This window comes from Mizuhopecten yessoensis, unplaced genomic scaffold (genome assembly GCF_002113885.1).
Source record: "Mizuhopecten yessoensis strain PY_sf001 unplaced genomic scaffold, ASM211388v2 scaffold2137, whole genome shotgun sequence".
Classification (NCBI taxonomy): Eukaryota; Metazoa; Mollusca; class Bivalvia; order Pectinida; family Pectinidae; genus Mizuhopecten; species Mizuhopecten yessoensis.
This window is the reverse complement of record NW_018404396.1, coordinates 858,287-875,341: the sequence shown is the minus strand read 5'-3', so window position 1 is coordinate 875,341 and position 17,055 is coordinate 858,287. Positions and strand designations below refer to the sequence as shown.

At 35.6% G+C, this 17,055-nt stretch overlaps 1 protein-coding gene across 10 annotated transcripts in view; it reads right to left on the bottom strand.

Moving 5' to 3' along the window:
* Nucleotides 1-19: 19 nt before the first annotated feature.
* Nucleotides 20-17,055, bottom strand: part of LOC110445263 (1-phosphatidylinositol 4,5-bisphosphate phosphodiesterase beta-1-like) — a 98,897-nt gene continuing 81,861 nt past the window's right edge. For 8 of the 10 annotated variants that reach the window (XM_021489779.1, XM_021489774.1, XM_021489778.1 and 5 more), the window contains 8 exons: nucleotides 16,718-16,801; nucleotides 15,799-15,914; nucleotides 14,033-14,227; nucleotides 13,588-13,599; nucleotides 10,496-10,767; nucleotides 6,116-6,173; nucleotides 5,044-5,130; nucleotides 20-4,738 (listed from right to left, as the gene is read on the bottom strand). In XM_021489779.1, the coding sequence (XP_021345454.1) occupies nucleotides 4,637-4,738; nucleotides 5,044-5,130; nucleotides 6,116-6,173; nucleotides 10,496-10,767; nucleotides 13,588-13,599; nucleotides 14,033-14,227; nucleotides 15,799-15,914; nucleotides 16,718-16,801 (926 nt within the window). In that variant the 3' untranslated portion in view covers nucleotides 20-4,636. The remainder of the gene's footprint in view (nucleotides 4,739-5,043; nucleotides 5,131-6,115; nucleotides 6,174-10,495; nucleotides 10,768-13,587; nucleotides 13,600-14,032; nucleotides 14,228-15,798; nucleotides 15,915-16,717; nucleotides 16,802-17,055) is intronic. The other 2 variants (XM_021489775.1, XM_021489782.1) reach the window with 2 other exon arrangements.

Here is a 17,055-nt window from a genome sequence, read left to right as displayed (position 1 = left end):
AGCCTTATCACTTGGAGTACAGCCCCTCTCCTCCACATACAATACTCCTCCCTATCTTGTAAGAGCTCCAGCCTTATCACTTGGAGTACAGCCCCTCTCCTCCACATACAATACTCCTCCCTATCTTGTAAGAGCTCCAGCCTTATCACTTGGAGTACAGCCCCTCTCCTACACATACAGTACTCCTCCCTAACCTGATAACCTTATCAAGAACAAACCAGTTCACACTATAGCGAGCCTCTAGTCAGCACCGAACCGCTTGGAAATTATGTTTGAAAAAGTATAGTGGAGTGAGGCTTATATAAAAGGATCACTTTGCTCATGAATAATATATATCATATTTTTCTCTCTCAATTAAATGTCCCACAGTAAGTATTGGCATTTCATCACTTGTACCAATTGTACATCATTACAGGATACTACTGTCACACCTGTAAAACACCTGTGGTACAAACCCAGGTATTGCAAGATATGGAAGGGCACATGCATATCATTTATGTTCTTAGAAAATTTATGAAAGACCATTTTATTTCAATGCAACAAATTTGCAGAAACAAATATTATTTTTACATGTTAAATAACAAAATAAATTGATTTTACACTGAAAGGTATTCCAAGTCACAGACAAAACATACAATTTATAAAAAATGAGATTTCTACATAAAGCTAGTACATCAGACAGTTGGCAGTCCCACAGCTACAAAACTGGTTTACCAGACAGTCACATGACATGTATTAAACAATTATAAATACAAACTGGTCACCAGATAAAGTCACATGACAGGCTACAAATGTCAACACATAACTGATTACCAGACAAAGTCACATGATCAGGTTACGAATGTCAGTACACAAAAAGCATCCTAATGCCAGGTTATGGGATACGTAAGTTCATTTCATATCAAGTTAATGAAGTCAGTGTGTCATATAACCATTTAATTAGGTCAGTATGTCATATAACCATTTAATTAGGTCAGTAACACATAACTCATTATGTTCTAAAACTAGGTTATGAGATGTGTAGGTCATATAACCAGGTCATTAGGTCAATATGTCATATCCAGGAAAATAGGTCAGTGTGTCATATAACCAGGTCATTAGGTCAGTATGTCATAGTCAGGTAAAGAGGTCAGTGTAACATATAACCAGGTCATTAGGTCAGTATGTCATATCCAGGAAAATAGGTCAGTGTGTCATATAACCAGGTCATTAGGTCAGTATGTCATAGCCAGATAAAGTGGTCAGATGTCATATAATAAGGTGATACCAATAAGGTAAGTGTATTATAACGAATTTATGAGATAATGTCGCATAACTAGGTAAGGAGGTTGTTATGGCTTATAACTAGGTAATTAGGTCAGTGTAACATGGAAAAGGTCAGTATGTCATATAACTAGGTAATGAATTAATTATGTCATATAACCAGGTAATGAGGTCAGTATGCCATAGCCAGGTAATGAGATCAGAATATCATATAAATAGGTAAGGGGGTCATAATGTCTTGTAACTAGGTAATTTGGCCAGTGTTGCATAACTCGGTATGTCATAGAACTAGGTTATGAGATGTGTATGTCAAATAGCCAGGTATTAAGTTCAATATGTCATATAAGCAGGGAATGGGGTCAGTACGTCACATAACCAGGTAATTAGGTAAGTATGTCACATAATCAGGTTATAAGGTAAGAATGTCATATAACCATGTTAGGAGGTCAGTTTGTCATTAACATAATTATGTCACAGATCGTCAGTACATCACATATTACCCACTTAGTAGAAGCAAACATACCAGCACTATGTGTCAACAAATTTGTAACCAGGTAATGGAGTAAGTATATTACCAACTTTACAGAACCAGGTAATGGCAGTTAGTATATAATATACACAATATCCATTGCCAGATAATGGAAGTTTATACATAAAATACAGAACCAGGTAATGGAAATTGTACATGATATATATTTAAACATATATTTGACAAATATGGAAAAAAATATCACATAAAAATTAGGGAAACATATTCATAATAACATTTTTTGAAAAAGAAATATGCATATAAGTAATAAAATCTGTACAATATTTAACTTATTCCACAGGGTTGTTACAGAATGGTGATCTGTGACTCCTGTCCTCCAGGCCCCTGGGTCCAACTCCTCAACAATAACAGAGTAATAATTAACATAATATATAAACATAATGTACGTCTGCACTTCACCTGTAGACACTAACGATGGCATTGTCACCACTCGCATACACAACAGACTTCACAACAACTTTGTGCATCAATGTCCTTAACTTACTCTAGAACATCTTAAAACTTCTTATTCCTAAAGCACAAATATATATATATTACTAAATCAGGTCATAACATGAATAAAGAAAATCTAGACATTGGAATGTTATGAGGTGTACAGACACGGTTAGTTACCTTCGTAAATGGGACATTGATCTAGACAAAAGGTAAATGTGGGAATTTGTTTACAAGCATGTCAAACTTCTTAACACGGCTGGTAAGTGTGCCTACTATGTTTAATTCACACTAATGACGATGTGACCGATTAGTGGACACTATCAGGTGTATAATACACACTAATGACGATGCGACCGATTAGTGCACACTATCAGGTGTATAATTCACACTAATGACGATGCGACCGATTAGTGGACACTATCAGGTGTATAATTCACACTAATGACGATGTGACCGATTAGTGGACACTATCAGGTGTATAATACACACTAATGACGATGCAACCGATTAGTGGACACTATCAGGTGTATAATTCACACTAATGACGATGTAACCGATTAGTGGACACTATCAGGTTTATAATACACACTAATGACGATGCGACTGATTAGTGGACACTATCAGGTGTATAATTCACACTAATGACGATGTGACCGATTAGTGGACACTATCAAGTGTATAATACACACTAATGACGATGCGACCGATTAGTGGACACTATCAGGTGTATAATTCATACTTGTGAGAATTGTTTCCATCATAATTAAGGTGTCATCATTTATATGGGCTTCAGAGGCAACAAACTAATGTCAAAAGATGCCTTTATGGGTCATTCTTCCTGAGGAGATCATTGTTATGCCTTACAGAGATTTCTTTTAAACAGAGCTTATTTTTGACTGTTACAGTTTACCATTGTGTCATGATGAAAGTCAAGATGCCTCTTAATTATTTCTATGGCCTTGTTCTGCAAATCAAAACCTGAATGGTTTCTCTTACTTACACTTTGTACAGCAATGTACCCTAACTTCACCTGTTTGATTGTAAGTGTTCTTTCTCATAATAACAATTAAACAATGAACTGCACAAGGCCATATCTTCAATATCAAACTAGATCAATAATTCAATAATCTGTGGGCAGAGTATCAAACTCATATACTTTTGAATTGTCAACTTGTATATATTCTTCAATATCCGAACTGTAATTGTGTGAAATATATGACAATAGTCCGAAGTCTATCTGTGTCATATATTTAACAACAGTCCTACGTCTGTGTGGAACATATATTTGACAATATCCAATATCCTTCACGTTTCTATTTTTTTGACTATAGCCCATATTTTCTGTGTGTGATATATACCTGACAATACTCCACACTCAATAAAACATGCACACTAAGACAGTGTTAGGATTAGTAAGCTATAGTTAATACAAGCTGGTATAAAGTACTATAGTGGTCCAGGTATACAAGTATATAAAATGAAAGTGTGATGTACAAATGATCATATTCCCTACTTCACAAATCCTGTGTCTGTTGTAATACTGACAGGTGTGTGTAGGACATGTTCTATCAATAAAATGTTGTAGCGTTAATTCAGAGATCCCACAATAACATGTTCGGCAACACAACATGATACAAGAGCTACTAACAGGTGGTTTTGGTTACCATAATATAGATCACTGGCAAAGATATCCCACACTGTCATCAGTCCACTGGTGTTATTAGTTATAGGCAATAAACTATATGTCATTCTACTGAAACCTGTAGGACACAACACATGATACACATAGTCATGTAATACAGCGGAATACATTGCACCAAACTCTTATGATTTGTCCATTTCGTTTGGAGCATTAAGAAAGACATTCAAGTATACAGGATAACGATAACAGTATGCAGTAAAAGTGGCTATTTTCAAATGTTAAAACAATTTTTATCATTTGCAATGCAGAAATCAAACAATGAAATTTTCTGTACTTTGGTTCAAGTATTAAATTCATTGATTTTCTGATACATATTTTGATAGTGGGAACCTCTTTTACAGCATTCTGTATCCAGATAATGTAGGATTGGCAACCATATCCCCGTATTTCCAAATGTGCCAATGAATGAATGGCCACTGCAGGGCGGAAAACCAAGTCACCACAGTGAAGACAGGTCAAACAGAGCCCCGTGCGTCGATGGCCGTTGTGACTTCTACGCTGAGTTGCTAGTGTGGCCTTCTGGTAGTTCTGTTTAATGATGATTGCCAGCGTGTTGTATTTGCTGAAGGTTTCCAGCATGCCCTCTTGGCTGATCCATTTGTTGACAGTTGCCACTGTGACACAATGGCTGTTCCGAGTGGCCTGGCTTTGAGTTATGGGTGATACAAAGCTAGTCATGATGGTCCTTATAACTGTGTGTTTTCCTCCACTGTCTCACTAGTTTTACTTTGCTGTGCTGTCAAATTCTGACATTTCTCCTCAAACTCCGCTACCAACTTTTCTGAAGCCTAGGTAACAGAAATGTGTAAACTTTAGAACAGTATTGACTCTAACTAGAGTATAACATAACATTTTCACCCAACAATCCTTTCTCCCCTAATCTGTAATTGAACACTCCCGGTGTTTTTAATCTAATTTACTAACTCAGTACTGTTTACTGTAGGGACTAAACAGGTGACTCACTGGTAAATACTCTACGAGTGGTTACATCACTTGACCCAAAAATAACTTCTTTTTTTCTCTCACAGAAATATATAAACTTTGGTAAGAATGTGAGTCTGATATGTATATATAGTATATTATAGTGCTTTACCTGCTCTCTTTCCTTCTCAAATTCATCGGCAATAGCTTCTAGTGCTTTGGTCAGTTCGTCTTTCTTCTTGGCAAGTATATCACTAAGCTGTCAACATATATTTACACTTTCTGAGTCACGCAGCTAAAACACTGACAGGTCAGCAAGTGCCCCACCATTGCCGGACTGTAGCCCCCACCCCTGGTCATTTTTTAGTAACAGTAACCTTGACCTTGACCTTAAAAACTTTTTAAACCCCTATTGTACATCTACATTTCACAGTACATCCCCAACGTTCAAATTCAGAAAGAATAGTCTTCCAGATTCCGAGATAAGTGTGGATGGACAGACAAATGGAGTCCATTGACTACAATAGGGCACCCACATCTCTTAATGAGGGGCCCTAACGAGAGATCCCAGAGGAATCTTGGCGCCCACCCTCGTACCATCTTTATTGGTGTGATCTATGTAAGTAACTTCATTTGAAACTACATTTGAAGAAAGACCTCTCTCTCAAAATCTAAGTTTTGTTTTATTGATAAGCCTCAAAATGAAAAATTCACAACTTAATTAGGACCCATATAAAATCAAAATAAAAGATATGTCCAGTACTTCTTGAGAAACAGTCATAACAATCTTGAACTACCAAAAATCAAGATGGTTGTCTGTTGGCCATCTTGTTTTTCTAATCAGGTCTCAGAATCAAACATGCACAATGACAGACCGTATAGAGCCTAAATATGAAATTAGAGAAAGATCCCTCTATCACTTTGCGAGAATTAGTGCTAACAATTTTTAACTCTCAAAATTCAAGATGGCTACCTGACAGCTATGATGTGGGTATAAGTCTATCCTGTTTTAAGAAAATCATAATAAAATTAGGGACAAAGTGGCCAGAAATGATTTTGTTTATGGATAGATGAACAGAAAAACAGTTGATACCAGTCCCCCCTCTCACCCCTCCTAAAAAAGGTTTTACAGGGGATATAATTCATGTTCAAAGGCATTTAAAAAAACACAACTAAAAATAACATATTCAAAATCAAAAGTAAGACAGGTGAAGAGAAGGAGAAAATTGCATCAGTAAAATTACCTTCCTTCTCCGTTCTACAACGGCATCTACATGCTTCTGTTGTGCTTCACGTCTTCGTCTGGAAAGGGAAAAAAATATTATCAGACTTTTTAGTCCAAAACTAGCCCCGATGAGAGTTAATCAAAATAATTTTCTATCCTTAGATTAAGGGTACTTACTACACATACCTTGCTCTGTGCTAGGAGTTTAGGCTACATATCAGGTGTCCTAAAACAAACGGGTGTCACAATACGCCTAAAGTGTATCACAATGTATATTGTAATACAGAAAGGAATGTGTTGCAGTACATATCATGATATATAGTCGTAGGAAAACTTTTGTCAGAATGTTATCAAACTGAATCATATATGCATAGCATACCTGCCAACCCCAGATATACTGAAAGAGCGGGTTGATGACCCTCTTTTGAAAATAAAAAAGAAGGTCATAGCGCGCGACGTCTTTTTCGCAACAAATATAAGAAAAGTATATGTAGATATTAAATTACAACTTTAATATTTTAATGATGTAAAAGGTCCATTCTACATTGATTGAACTATTCTTCCAGCAGATCTAGCTGATCCTCATCTTTGCGTATCTTGGCGTATCTATTAAAATAGCAGTAATTTATAAAGTTCAAACATCCAGGAGATACATGAAATAAGATTTGGAAAAGATTGCGATAGAGCAATACTTCATTTTTGTATTTCGATACAATATGATTTGCCCTTGTATTGTGATATACCATTTTTCCAATATATTATGACAGCTCTTCTATCAGTATACCTTGCTCATTACTAGGTACTTACCTGTTATGATAGGCTACGTATCAGATATACTAGAACATAGTATACCTTGCTCTGTGCTAGGTACTTCGACTACGTGTCAGATATACTAGAACGTAGTATACCTTGCTCTGTACCGGTACTAGGTACTTAGACTACGTGTCAGATATACTAGAACGTAGTATACCTTGCTCTGTACTAGGTACAAGGTACTTAGACTACATATCAGATATTCTAGAACATAGTATACCTTGCTCTGTACTAGGAACTTAGACTACATATCAGATATACTAGAATGTAGTATACCTTGCTCTGTACTAGGTACAAGGTACTTAGACTACGTATCAGATATACTAGAGCATAGTATACCTTGCTCTATACTAGGTACCTAGACTACGTATCAGATATACTAGAACGTAGTATACCTTGCTCTCTACTAGGTACTAAGACTACGTGTCAGATATTCTAGAACATAGTATACCTTGCTCTGTACCGGTACTAGGTACTTAGACTACGTGTCAGATATACTAAAACATAGTATACCTTGCTCTGTACTAGGAACTTAGACTACATATCAGATATACTAGAACGTAGTCTACCTTGCTCTGTACCGGTACAAGGTACTTAGACTACATATCAGATATTCTAGAACATAGTATACCTTGCTCTGTACTAGGAACTTAGACTACATATCAGATATACTAGAATGTAGTATACCTTGCTCTGTACTAGGTACAAGGTACTTAGACTACATATCAGATATTCTAGAACATAGTATACCTTGCTCTGTACTAGGAACTTAGACTACATATCAGATATACTAGAACGTAGTATACCTTGCTCTCTACTAGGTACTAAGACTACGTGTCAGATATTCTAGAACATAGTATACCTTGCTCTGTAACGGTACAAGGTACTTAGACTACGTATCAGATATACTGGAACATAGTATACCTTGCTCTGTACCGGTTCAAGGTACTTAGACTACGTATCAGATATACTGGAACATAGTATACCTTGCTCTGTACCGGTACTAGGTACTTAGACTACGTATCAGATAAACTAGAACATAGTATACCTTGCTCTGTAACGGTACAAGGTACTTAGACTACGTATCAGATATACTGGAACATAGTATACCTTGCTCTGTACCGGTTCAAGGTACTTAGACTACGTATCAGATATACTGGAACATAGTATACCTTGCTCTGTACCGGTACCAGGGACTTAGACTACGTATCAGATATACTAGAGCATAGTATACCTTGCTCTATACTAGGTACTTAGACTACGTATCAGATATACTAGAACATAGTATACCTTGCTCTGTGCTATGTACTTAGACTACATATCAGATATACTAGAACGTAGTATACCTTGCTCTGTACTAGGTACTAAGAATACGTATCAGATATACTAGAACACAGTATACCTTGCTCTGTACCAGTACAAGGTACTTAGACTATGTATCAGAATACCTTGCTCTGTGCTAGGTACTTAGACTACATATCAGATATTCTAGAACATAGTATACCTTGCTCGGTACAAGGTACTTAGACTACATATAAGATATACTAGAACATAGTATACCTTGTTCTGTACCGGTACAAGGTACTTAGACTACATCTCAGATATACTAGAACGTAGTATACCTTGCTCTCTACTAGGTACTAAGACTACGTGTCAGATATTCTAGAACATAGTATTCCTTGCTCTGTTCTAGGTACTTAGACTACATATCAGATATTCTAGAACATAGTATACCTTGCTCTGTATTAGGTACTTAGACTACATATCAGATATATCAGATATACTAGAACATAGTACACCTTGCTCTATACTAGGTACTTAGACTACATATCAGATATACTAGAATGTAGTATACCTTGCTCTGTACTAGGTACTAGGACTACGTGTCAGATATACTAGAACGTAGTATACCTTGCTATGTACTAGGTACTAAGACTACGTATCAGATATACTAGAACACAGTATACCTTGCTCTGTACTAGGTACAAGGTACTTAGACTACGGATCAGATATACTAGAACATAGTATTCCTTGCTCTGTACTAGGTACTAAGACTAAGTGTCAGATATACTAGAACATAGTATGCCTGGCTCTGTACCGGTTCAAGGTACTTAGACTACGTATCAGATATCCTAGAACATAGTATACCTTGCTCGGTACAAGGTACTTAGACTACATATCAGATATCCTAGAACATAGTATACCTTGCTCGGTACAAGGTACTTAGACTACATCTCAGATATACTAGAACATAGTATGCCTGGCTCTGTACCGGTTCAAGGTACTTAGACTACGTATCAGATATCCTAGAACATAGTATACCTTGCTCGGTACAAGGTACTTAGACTACATAACAGATATACTAGAACATAGTATATCTTGCTCTGTACCGGTACAAGGTACTTAGACTACATCTCAGATATACTAGAACATAGTATCCCTTGCTCTGTACTAGGTACAAGGTACTTAGACTACATCTCAGATATACTAGAACATAGTATATCTTGCTCTGTACTAGGTACTTAGACTACATCTCAGATATACTAGAACATAGTATACCTCGCTCTGTGCTATGTACTTAGACTACGTATCAGATATCCTAGAACATAGTATACCTTGCTCGGTACAAGGTACTTAGACTACATCTCAGATATACTAGAACGTAGTATACCTTGCTCTGTACTAGGTACAAGGAACTTAGACTACACATCAGATATACTAGAACATAGTATCCCTTGCTCTGTATTAGGTACTTAGACTACATATCAGATATTCTAGAACATAGTATTCCTTGCTCTGTACTAGGTACTAAGTCTACGTATCAGATATACTAGAACATAATATACCTTGCTCTGTACTAGGTTCTTAGACTACATATCAGATATACTCGAACATAGTATACCTTGCTCTGTATTAGGTACTTAGACTACATATCAGATATTCTAGAACATAGTATTCCTTGCTCTGTATTAGGTACTTAGACTACATATCAGATATCCTAGAACATAGTATACCTTGCTCGGTACAAGGTACTTAGACTACATAACAGATATACTAGAACATAGTATACCTCGCTCTGTGCTATGTACTTAGACTACGTATCAGATATCCTAGAACATAGTATACCTTGCTCTATACTAGGTACTTAGACTACATATCAGATATACTAGAACGTAGTCTACCTTGCTCTGTACCGGTACAAGGTACTTAGACTACATAACAGATATACTAGAACATAGTATACCTCGCTCTGTGCTATGTACTTAGACTACGTATCAGATATCCTAGAACATAGTATACCTTGCTCTCTACTAGGTACTAAGACTACGTGTCAGATATACTAGAACGTAGTATACCTTGCTCTGTACCGGTACTAGGTGCTTAGACTACGTGTCAGATATACTAGAACATAGTATACTTTTCTCTGTACTAGGTACTTAGACTACGTTTCAGATATACTAGAACATAGTATACTTTTCTCTGTACTAGGTACTTAGACTACGTATAAGATATACTAGAACATAGTATTCCTTGCTCTGTATTAGGTACTTAGACTACATATCAGATATACTAGAACATAGTATACCTTGCTCTTTCCTCTTTATCCTTGTACTGTTTGCTCATTTGTTTATTATCCTTTTGTCGTGAAGCTTCCATGTCTTCGCTGAGCTTTTTTACTTCACCGTCATGTATGTCGGTGAGCCGTTTGAGGTGGTTTTTGTGATCTTGTTCCATGATTTCCTTGAGAGCGGTGTACAGAGGTTCTAGATGGCGCTGGTGTATCTCTAGCTCAGCCTGGTAATGCTCCTTACTCATCATCACAAACATTTCTGTCTGTGTGTCCCGCATTTCCTTATGCTACAACAAAAGTTCAAGGTCAAATGTCCCTGTCTGATTTTTACATCAACCATGGTGTTCATTTTAATGGAAACCTTCCAAAATTTCATAAGTTTTTATAGAAATTTGTTCAAAGATTTATTCATGTAACAAAGTTTTTTTATATTACATTTTTTTTTTATATAAATATTTGCAGCATATTTTCAAATGAATCTAATATCTTACAAACAAAGTCAGCAGTGTATCTTTAATCATAGTAAAACCTGTATAAAGACATTATTCTGTATGTGTTTAATAACAGAACTTAATTATTATATACAATACACTGATATTTATCTTCAAAATACAATTAGAAAGAAAGCGTTTTAAGCCAGAAATTTATATTACGTATTTGAACTACCTTTATTTGGTGTTAATTAAACATCAGACTGTATATAGCTGCTAATGTTAGCCTATGTAGTACCTACAATACTACAATAAGGGGTAGAATCATGGTAGTTTATGTTATAGGAGATGGAACTAGCTGATATCAACTACTCTTCTGTATCAATTGGTAAATATAGCATCTTATGAAATAGATAATGGTGTACAGGCAGGTTTGAACACCTCATAAGGAAAACCTCAGTATTCTACATTGACACCTCAGTACTCATCAATCTATCTAATGAAGACTAAACTTTATAATGACTGTTGGACTCTGTGTTTGCAAGCAGAGGGAATTAAAACAGCACTTATGATTAAAAACAAATTTGTCATGACTGTTATCTTTAGTGTTAGTATTCAATGTAAGCCAGCTGTAGTTTGAACAATAGTTATCCGTTGTCATAACCCCAGGTAACCATTAGTTACCAATAGTAACCATTGTTACCAGTAGTAACCATAAGATACCAATAGTAGCCATTGTTACCAGTAGTAACCATAAAATACCAGTAGTAACCATAAGATACCAATAGTAACTTTTAGTTACCAGTAGTAACCATATGATTTCAGTAGTATTTAATAGTAAACAGTAGAAACCATTAATACAAGTAGTTTTCAGTGTACACAACTTTGTAAGATTCCAAACCAGAATTATGTCAGTTAGTAGAATCAAGAACAGACACTATCTGTACCGAAAGAGAAAATCTGGTTATTTGCCCACGGTTACAGGACTGATATTTATCACACGACTAACATGTTATGCAGTTTATACATCCATGGCATATCTTATGTTTTACACAATAACCTCTTTGCCATGCCAGAATTTAGACATTACCGGTATATATATATAATGTCATAACACAGACGTGGCGTTAAATGGTAATGTCTAAGATTTGACAATGGACAGAAAAAAACTGTTTTTGCAAATATTCGCATGCATTCTTGGTAATGTGATAAAAAGGATCTTCAATTTGATTCCATTTCACATCAGATTGGTGAAATGTAGCCCAGAATTTTCTTTTTTACTCAGCAGAGCCTGGCTAAAATAAAAAATCTTCAGACTTTTTTCATAATCTAATGTGAAATGAAATTAATTTCAGATCCTATATTTAATATATTTATACATTGATAGCTATAATGAAGAGGTACCAAACAGAACATACCCTCTGTATAGACATAGGTATACTTGATGAAGGAAAAATGTGGTGAAGTGACTTGTATAGCTAAGAAAGCACCAGGCACATTGAAATTATCTTGCAATGCTAAAATGTGAAGGACCAATATGCACCCACCAAGTGTACCTCACGATACATAACACTGAAACCCAATACAGCAAACAACCAGAACAAAAAGGACTCATTTCTCCCTGATGCAAATGAAACCATGGTAAAAATAAGATAATTGCATTCCAAAAGGTCTTTAAACATGGCCAATAAAAACAAAACTAAATTATATGTAACATCAATGGACCATGCACAGTTGGATGCATTTATAATTCTTGAAAAGAAAGTTCAAAAACTGGAAATATGTCTAAGCAACGAATGCCCAAACTGCAACATTGTATACAGTCTTGTAGCGATGTACTAATGTACCAAGTAATGTGTGTCAAGTTATCTTCAGTAGTATGGAAGTTAGACCAGGACAATTCTTAAAGCTCTTTTGATCTCTGTCCTTTAAGCTCTTTTGATTTCTGTCCTTTAACAAAGAATTACATCTCAGGAAATCGTTGAATTTTTCACCCAGCCTAGAGATTATGTGCAAAGTTGATGAAGTTACGCTAGTGTTATAATGTTATATTCAGTGCATAGGTAAGTTTAGGCTGGGACGAGGAGATGTGGATGTACAGGAGGACGAATTGGACAGACAAGTGAATCTGCAGCAGGGCGTACTGGACAGACAAGTGTTCTGCAGCAGGACGAATTGGACAGACAAGTGTTCTGCAGCAGGACGAATTGGATAGACAAGTGTTCTGCAGCAGGACAAATTGGACAGACAAGTGTTCTGCAGCAGGACATACTGGACAGACAAGTGAATCTGTAGCGGGACATACTGGACAGACAAGTATACAAAGGTTTTCAGGAAGGATATTTGTGAAGTGGTTCAGAGCCGTTTTTATATCAAGACAACTATGATGTATGTTTAATCTGATGTTATTTCCTTATGCAAATGTGTAATTTCTTGTGCCTGATTATACAAAATAATGATGTAACTGTTGATAAGCAGAAATCAAAACAATCTACTGATTAATTATATGGAGAGAAAAGGAAATTACAGAAAAAAAGGAAATATATTTAGCAAAATTTCATAAAGTAATAATTAATGAAGCAAGAAGAAAAGACAACTGATCCCTGCCTCGGAGTGTACACAGAGGTCAGAGTTCAGTAATTGTGATTATGCCACGTAAATCCTCAGAACTGTTACCTTAGACTTTTGCTAAAATAAAAACAAGAAGATATTGCAAGTCAGTTTAATCAATTGGTTTTATATGTGCATAATGTTTTTTTCTTCTTTTGATAAATCTGTTTTCAGGAATCACAATGTGTTCTATGCTTCAAAATGTTACACAAAGGCCATCAATTGTCTGGTTTATAAACCCAGCACAAAGTTATACCATAAATACAGTGGACAAACAATGTATTCTGTTGAGAAGATTTTTTTTTTATTTTTTTTATTTTTTTATTAATGATTTTTAACGAAAAAACAAATCCTGTTCAATTCAATATATGTATCAGTAACAAGATATATGTCCAAGATAATAATCTTTTGACCTTTGTAAAAGAAACATTTTGACCTTGAGAACAATTATGTGATGGTCCTTACATGGCCTGTAAACAAAAGTTAACAACATTTAAGGAGTGAGGTATACCTCGACCTCATGGCCAGTCAGGAGGTTGTCAAATTCCATGGAGGTTTTACGCTCGACCTCCTCCTTGTTTCCCTGCTTCTTGGCCTTCTCTAGAACTTTACTGTTAGTCTTCTCCAGGCTGCGTTTAGCTTTGACCTGTGAACGGAACATTTTATCCAACTGTGTGTCGTGTACCTCCTTTACACTCTCTTTCACCTGTAAATAAACAAGCTCAGTGCTGTATGTGTGTTCTGGAACCCCTGTCTATAGGCCGTCATACCTCATCTCACCACCTGATGGACGTGTCACATTGCCACCTGAATTTCGTTAGCTTAATGCACCCAATTTTATGTTCTTTATAAATATACAGATGTTCCTTAATAAACGAACAGTAATCTCAAATATCTTACCTTCTTCATCAAATAACAAAACATCACAAATGATGCTATTACCCCAATAAAAGGAAATAGTCAGAAATACATGAAAAAGTGTACGCAATAGATTAGGTCGATGACATAAATATCTGCTCTAGTAAAATTGACCTTTAAATGTTAATTTATGTTAAAAGGTGATAATTTGGCAACATGTATGTGAAGTTTAGTTAAATCGGAAAATTAATTTTCAATTCATGCCAGTTGAATAAGAAATAAAAGTCTATGGAATGATGACGCAAGAAGTTCTATTTAGAGTAACTGACTTTGTATTGGACTCCAGAAGGTTGAAATGTGAAGTAGTAAACAAGATGATTTTTGTGAACAGTGAACACATACATGAAGTTTCATGATAGCCCAAAGAGAAATGAAGTCTGTGAAGTCATTGTCGGGGACATGTACACAAGTTTGTGTAGTTCTCTACAATTAAACCCTCAATAACTTCTCTCAAGGGTATTGTATTCTTAAATAATTTACTCTCCCTCAATCTCAAAAATATCACTTTCCTTAAGGAATAATAATCTCAACCCTCTCATCTTCCATTAACAATGTCAATATCAAATTTCTTACCTGATTTTTCTTACCTGGTGGTTTTCCCTTCTTTTCTTAGTGGAAACCATTAACAAATGTCCTACTTTCCTCAATATAAATCAACCTCTAAATAGTTACTTCCCTTATACATATCCATATCAAAAACTAGATGTAAACCCTTGTGATAAATATAACTAGTGAGTAAGATTAGGTATCATGAACCCCTCCTATCATCACACTCATTAACAATACTAGAGAATACGCCAGGATTCATCAATGACTCAACTGGGAGTCCCTGTTGACCTGTAGACATACCAGGTATTCAAACTTATACATCTCTCTCTAGCACGGAGACGTTGGTACACACAGCAGTGGTACTTGTACTGTAGGCAGTTACAGTCAAGAGCTATCATGACTCTTGGTCAACATTTTATTGTTTTGTTCTTAAAAATTCTAGTAGATTGAATTTTGCACAACATGATCGAAAGTCAATAGTTCCAACTAACTCTCCATTGAAACAGTTTCAATCTTTTTTATCAAATGAAAAAATAAAGCTGCTGTGAAATGCTGCACAGCGTGTAAGATCAGTAGAAAAAGAGACATTTCATAGGCAGAATAAAGAAATAAAAAAAATAAACAATGTAATCAATATTTTATAACAGTCATCAAAACTTTTAATAGATAAAAATATTTATTTACTTAAAAATATATTTAAAATCATATAAATTATCAAAAATTGAAGCCTGAATAGTATAGAATTCTGTTCAATACTTGTAAAATTGTGTCACGTCAGTGATAAAGACAGCATGATGACAACATACATACCTTTTCATGTTTCTTTTTTAGAGATTCTATTTCCTTTTCCCGTTTACTCAATGCCTTAATGAAGGGTTTCTGTTGCTTGAGCTCCTCTAAAGATGTTGGTTGTAGGATGGTTGGATCTGTAGGACAAATAGTTCTATGTATTAGGAATATTAAACCAGAACATAGGAGTTTTTATATTGTAATCAGGCACTGATTTCTTTGTGAACAACAAACAAATTCAAATTGTTCAGTTTGGGCCACTCTTTGTACCCATTTTTATGGCACAAGAGGCCCTGGGGGCCTGTACTGCTGAATGCTCAACTGGATATTAAGCAAATGAGACAAATATTCTCATTACCTGTTTAATGTATTAAAATTTCCCCTAGTCCCAAGGATGCTTCATAGCAATTAAGTTAAAATACAATTAACTGGTCTAGAGAAATAGTTTTTTTCCCCCATCCATTTCCCCCTTTTGGACATCACCACATCAGGGGAGCTACATTCTTCCTTTACACAATAACTGATTCTAAATTTAGTATCATAAAACCAAGTTTACATCAAAAGCAACTTTTATTGAGATCCATATTTCTGTGGGTGGGGTCAATCCTGAAATCATATTACATGAGTTTATTTGTCTCTCAATGCCTAGCTCTTGTTAACATTTTCAAAGGGCGAGAATCTCGACCATTTCCATGTAATGATTCAGGGACTAGTCCATACGGCAAGGTGGGGCTGGACCCATAGAATCCTGGTAGCATGAGTGTATTTGTCTTTTCATGACTAGCAATTGCACTTATGTTTTTAAGGTGGGGATTTAAATGACCTTTTCCAACTATGACCTTTGAACTATGTCAACAGGGGTGGGGCTGACCCAGGAACCAATTCTGGTAGCATAATCGTGTTTGTCCCTTTATACCTTGCAGTTGTTGAGTATACATACCATTAAGTTTGGAGGAGCCAGGATTAATTCCATTTTCATTGTTGATACTGTTCACACTTCGGAGTTGTGGCTGGCTCACCATTCCTACAAGGTTAAGTACAAATATTAGTTTTAAAGTAAAACGGTTTGTAAAATTAACGTGTACAGTGTGCTTGTTGGATAATGTGTATTCACTTTTTACATGCTCTGCCAATATGTGGAAATAACTCTATCTTATTGCTGACCACAGTACAATATATATACCTCATGCTTCGTTTTGAATGTCTATTACACCTGAACATTTTTACAACTGTATCATTATAGCAATGACAAAACGCTAACTTAAGTGACCATTCTCA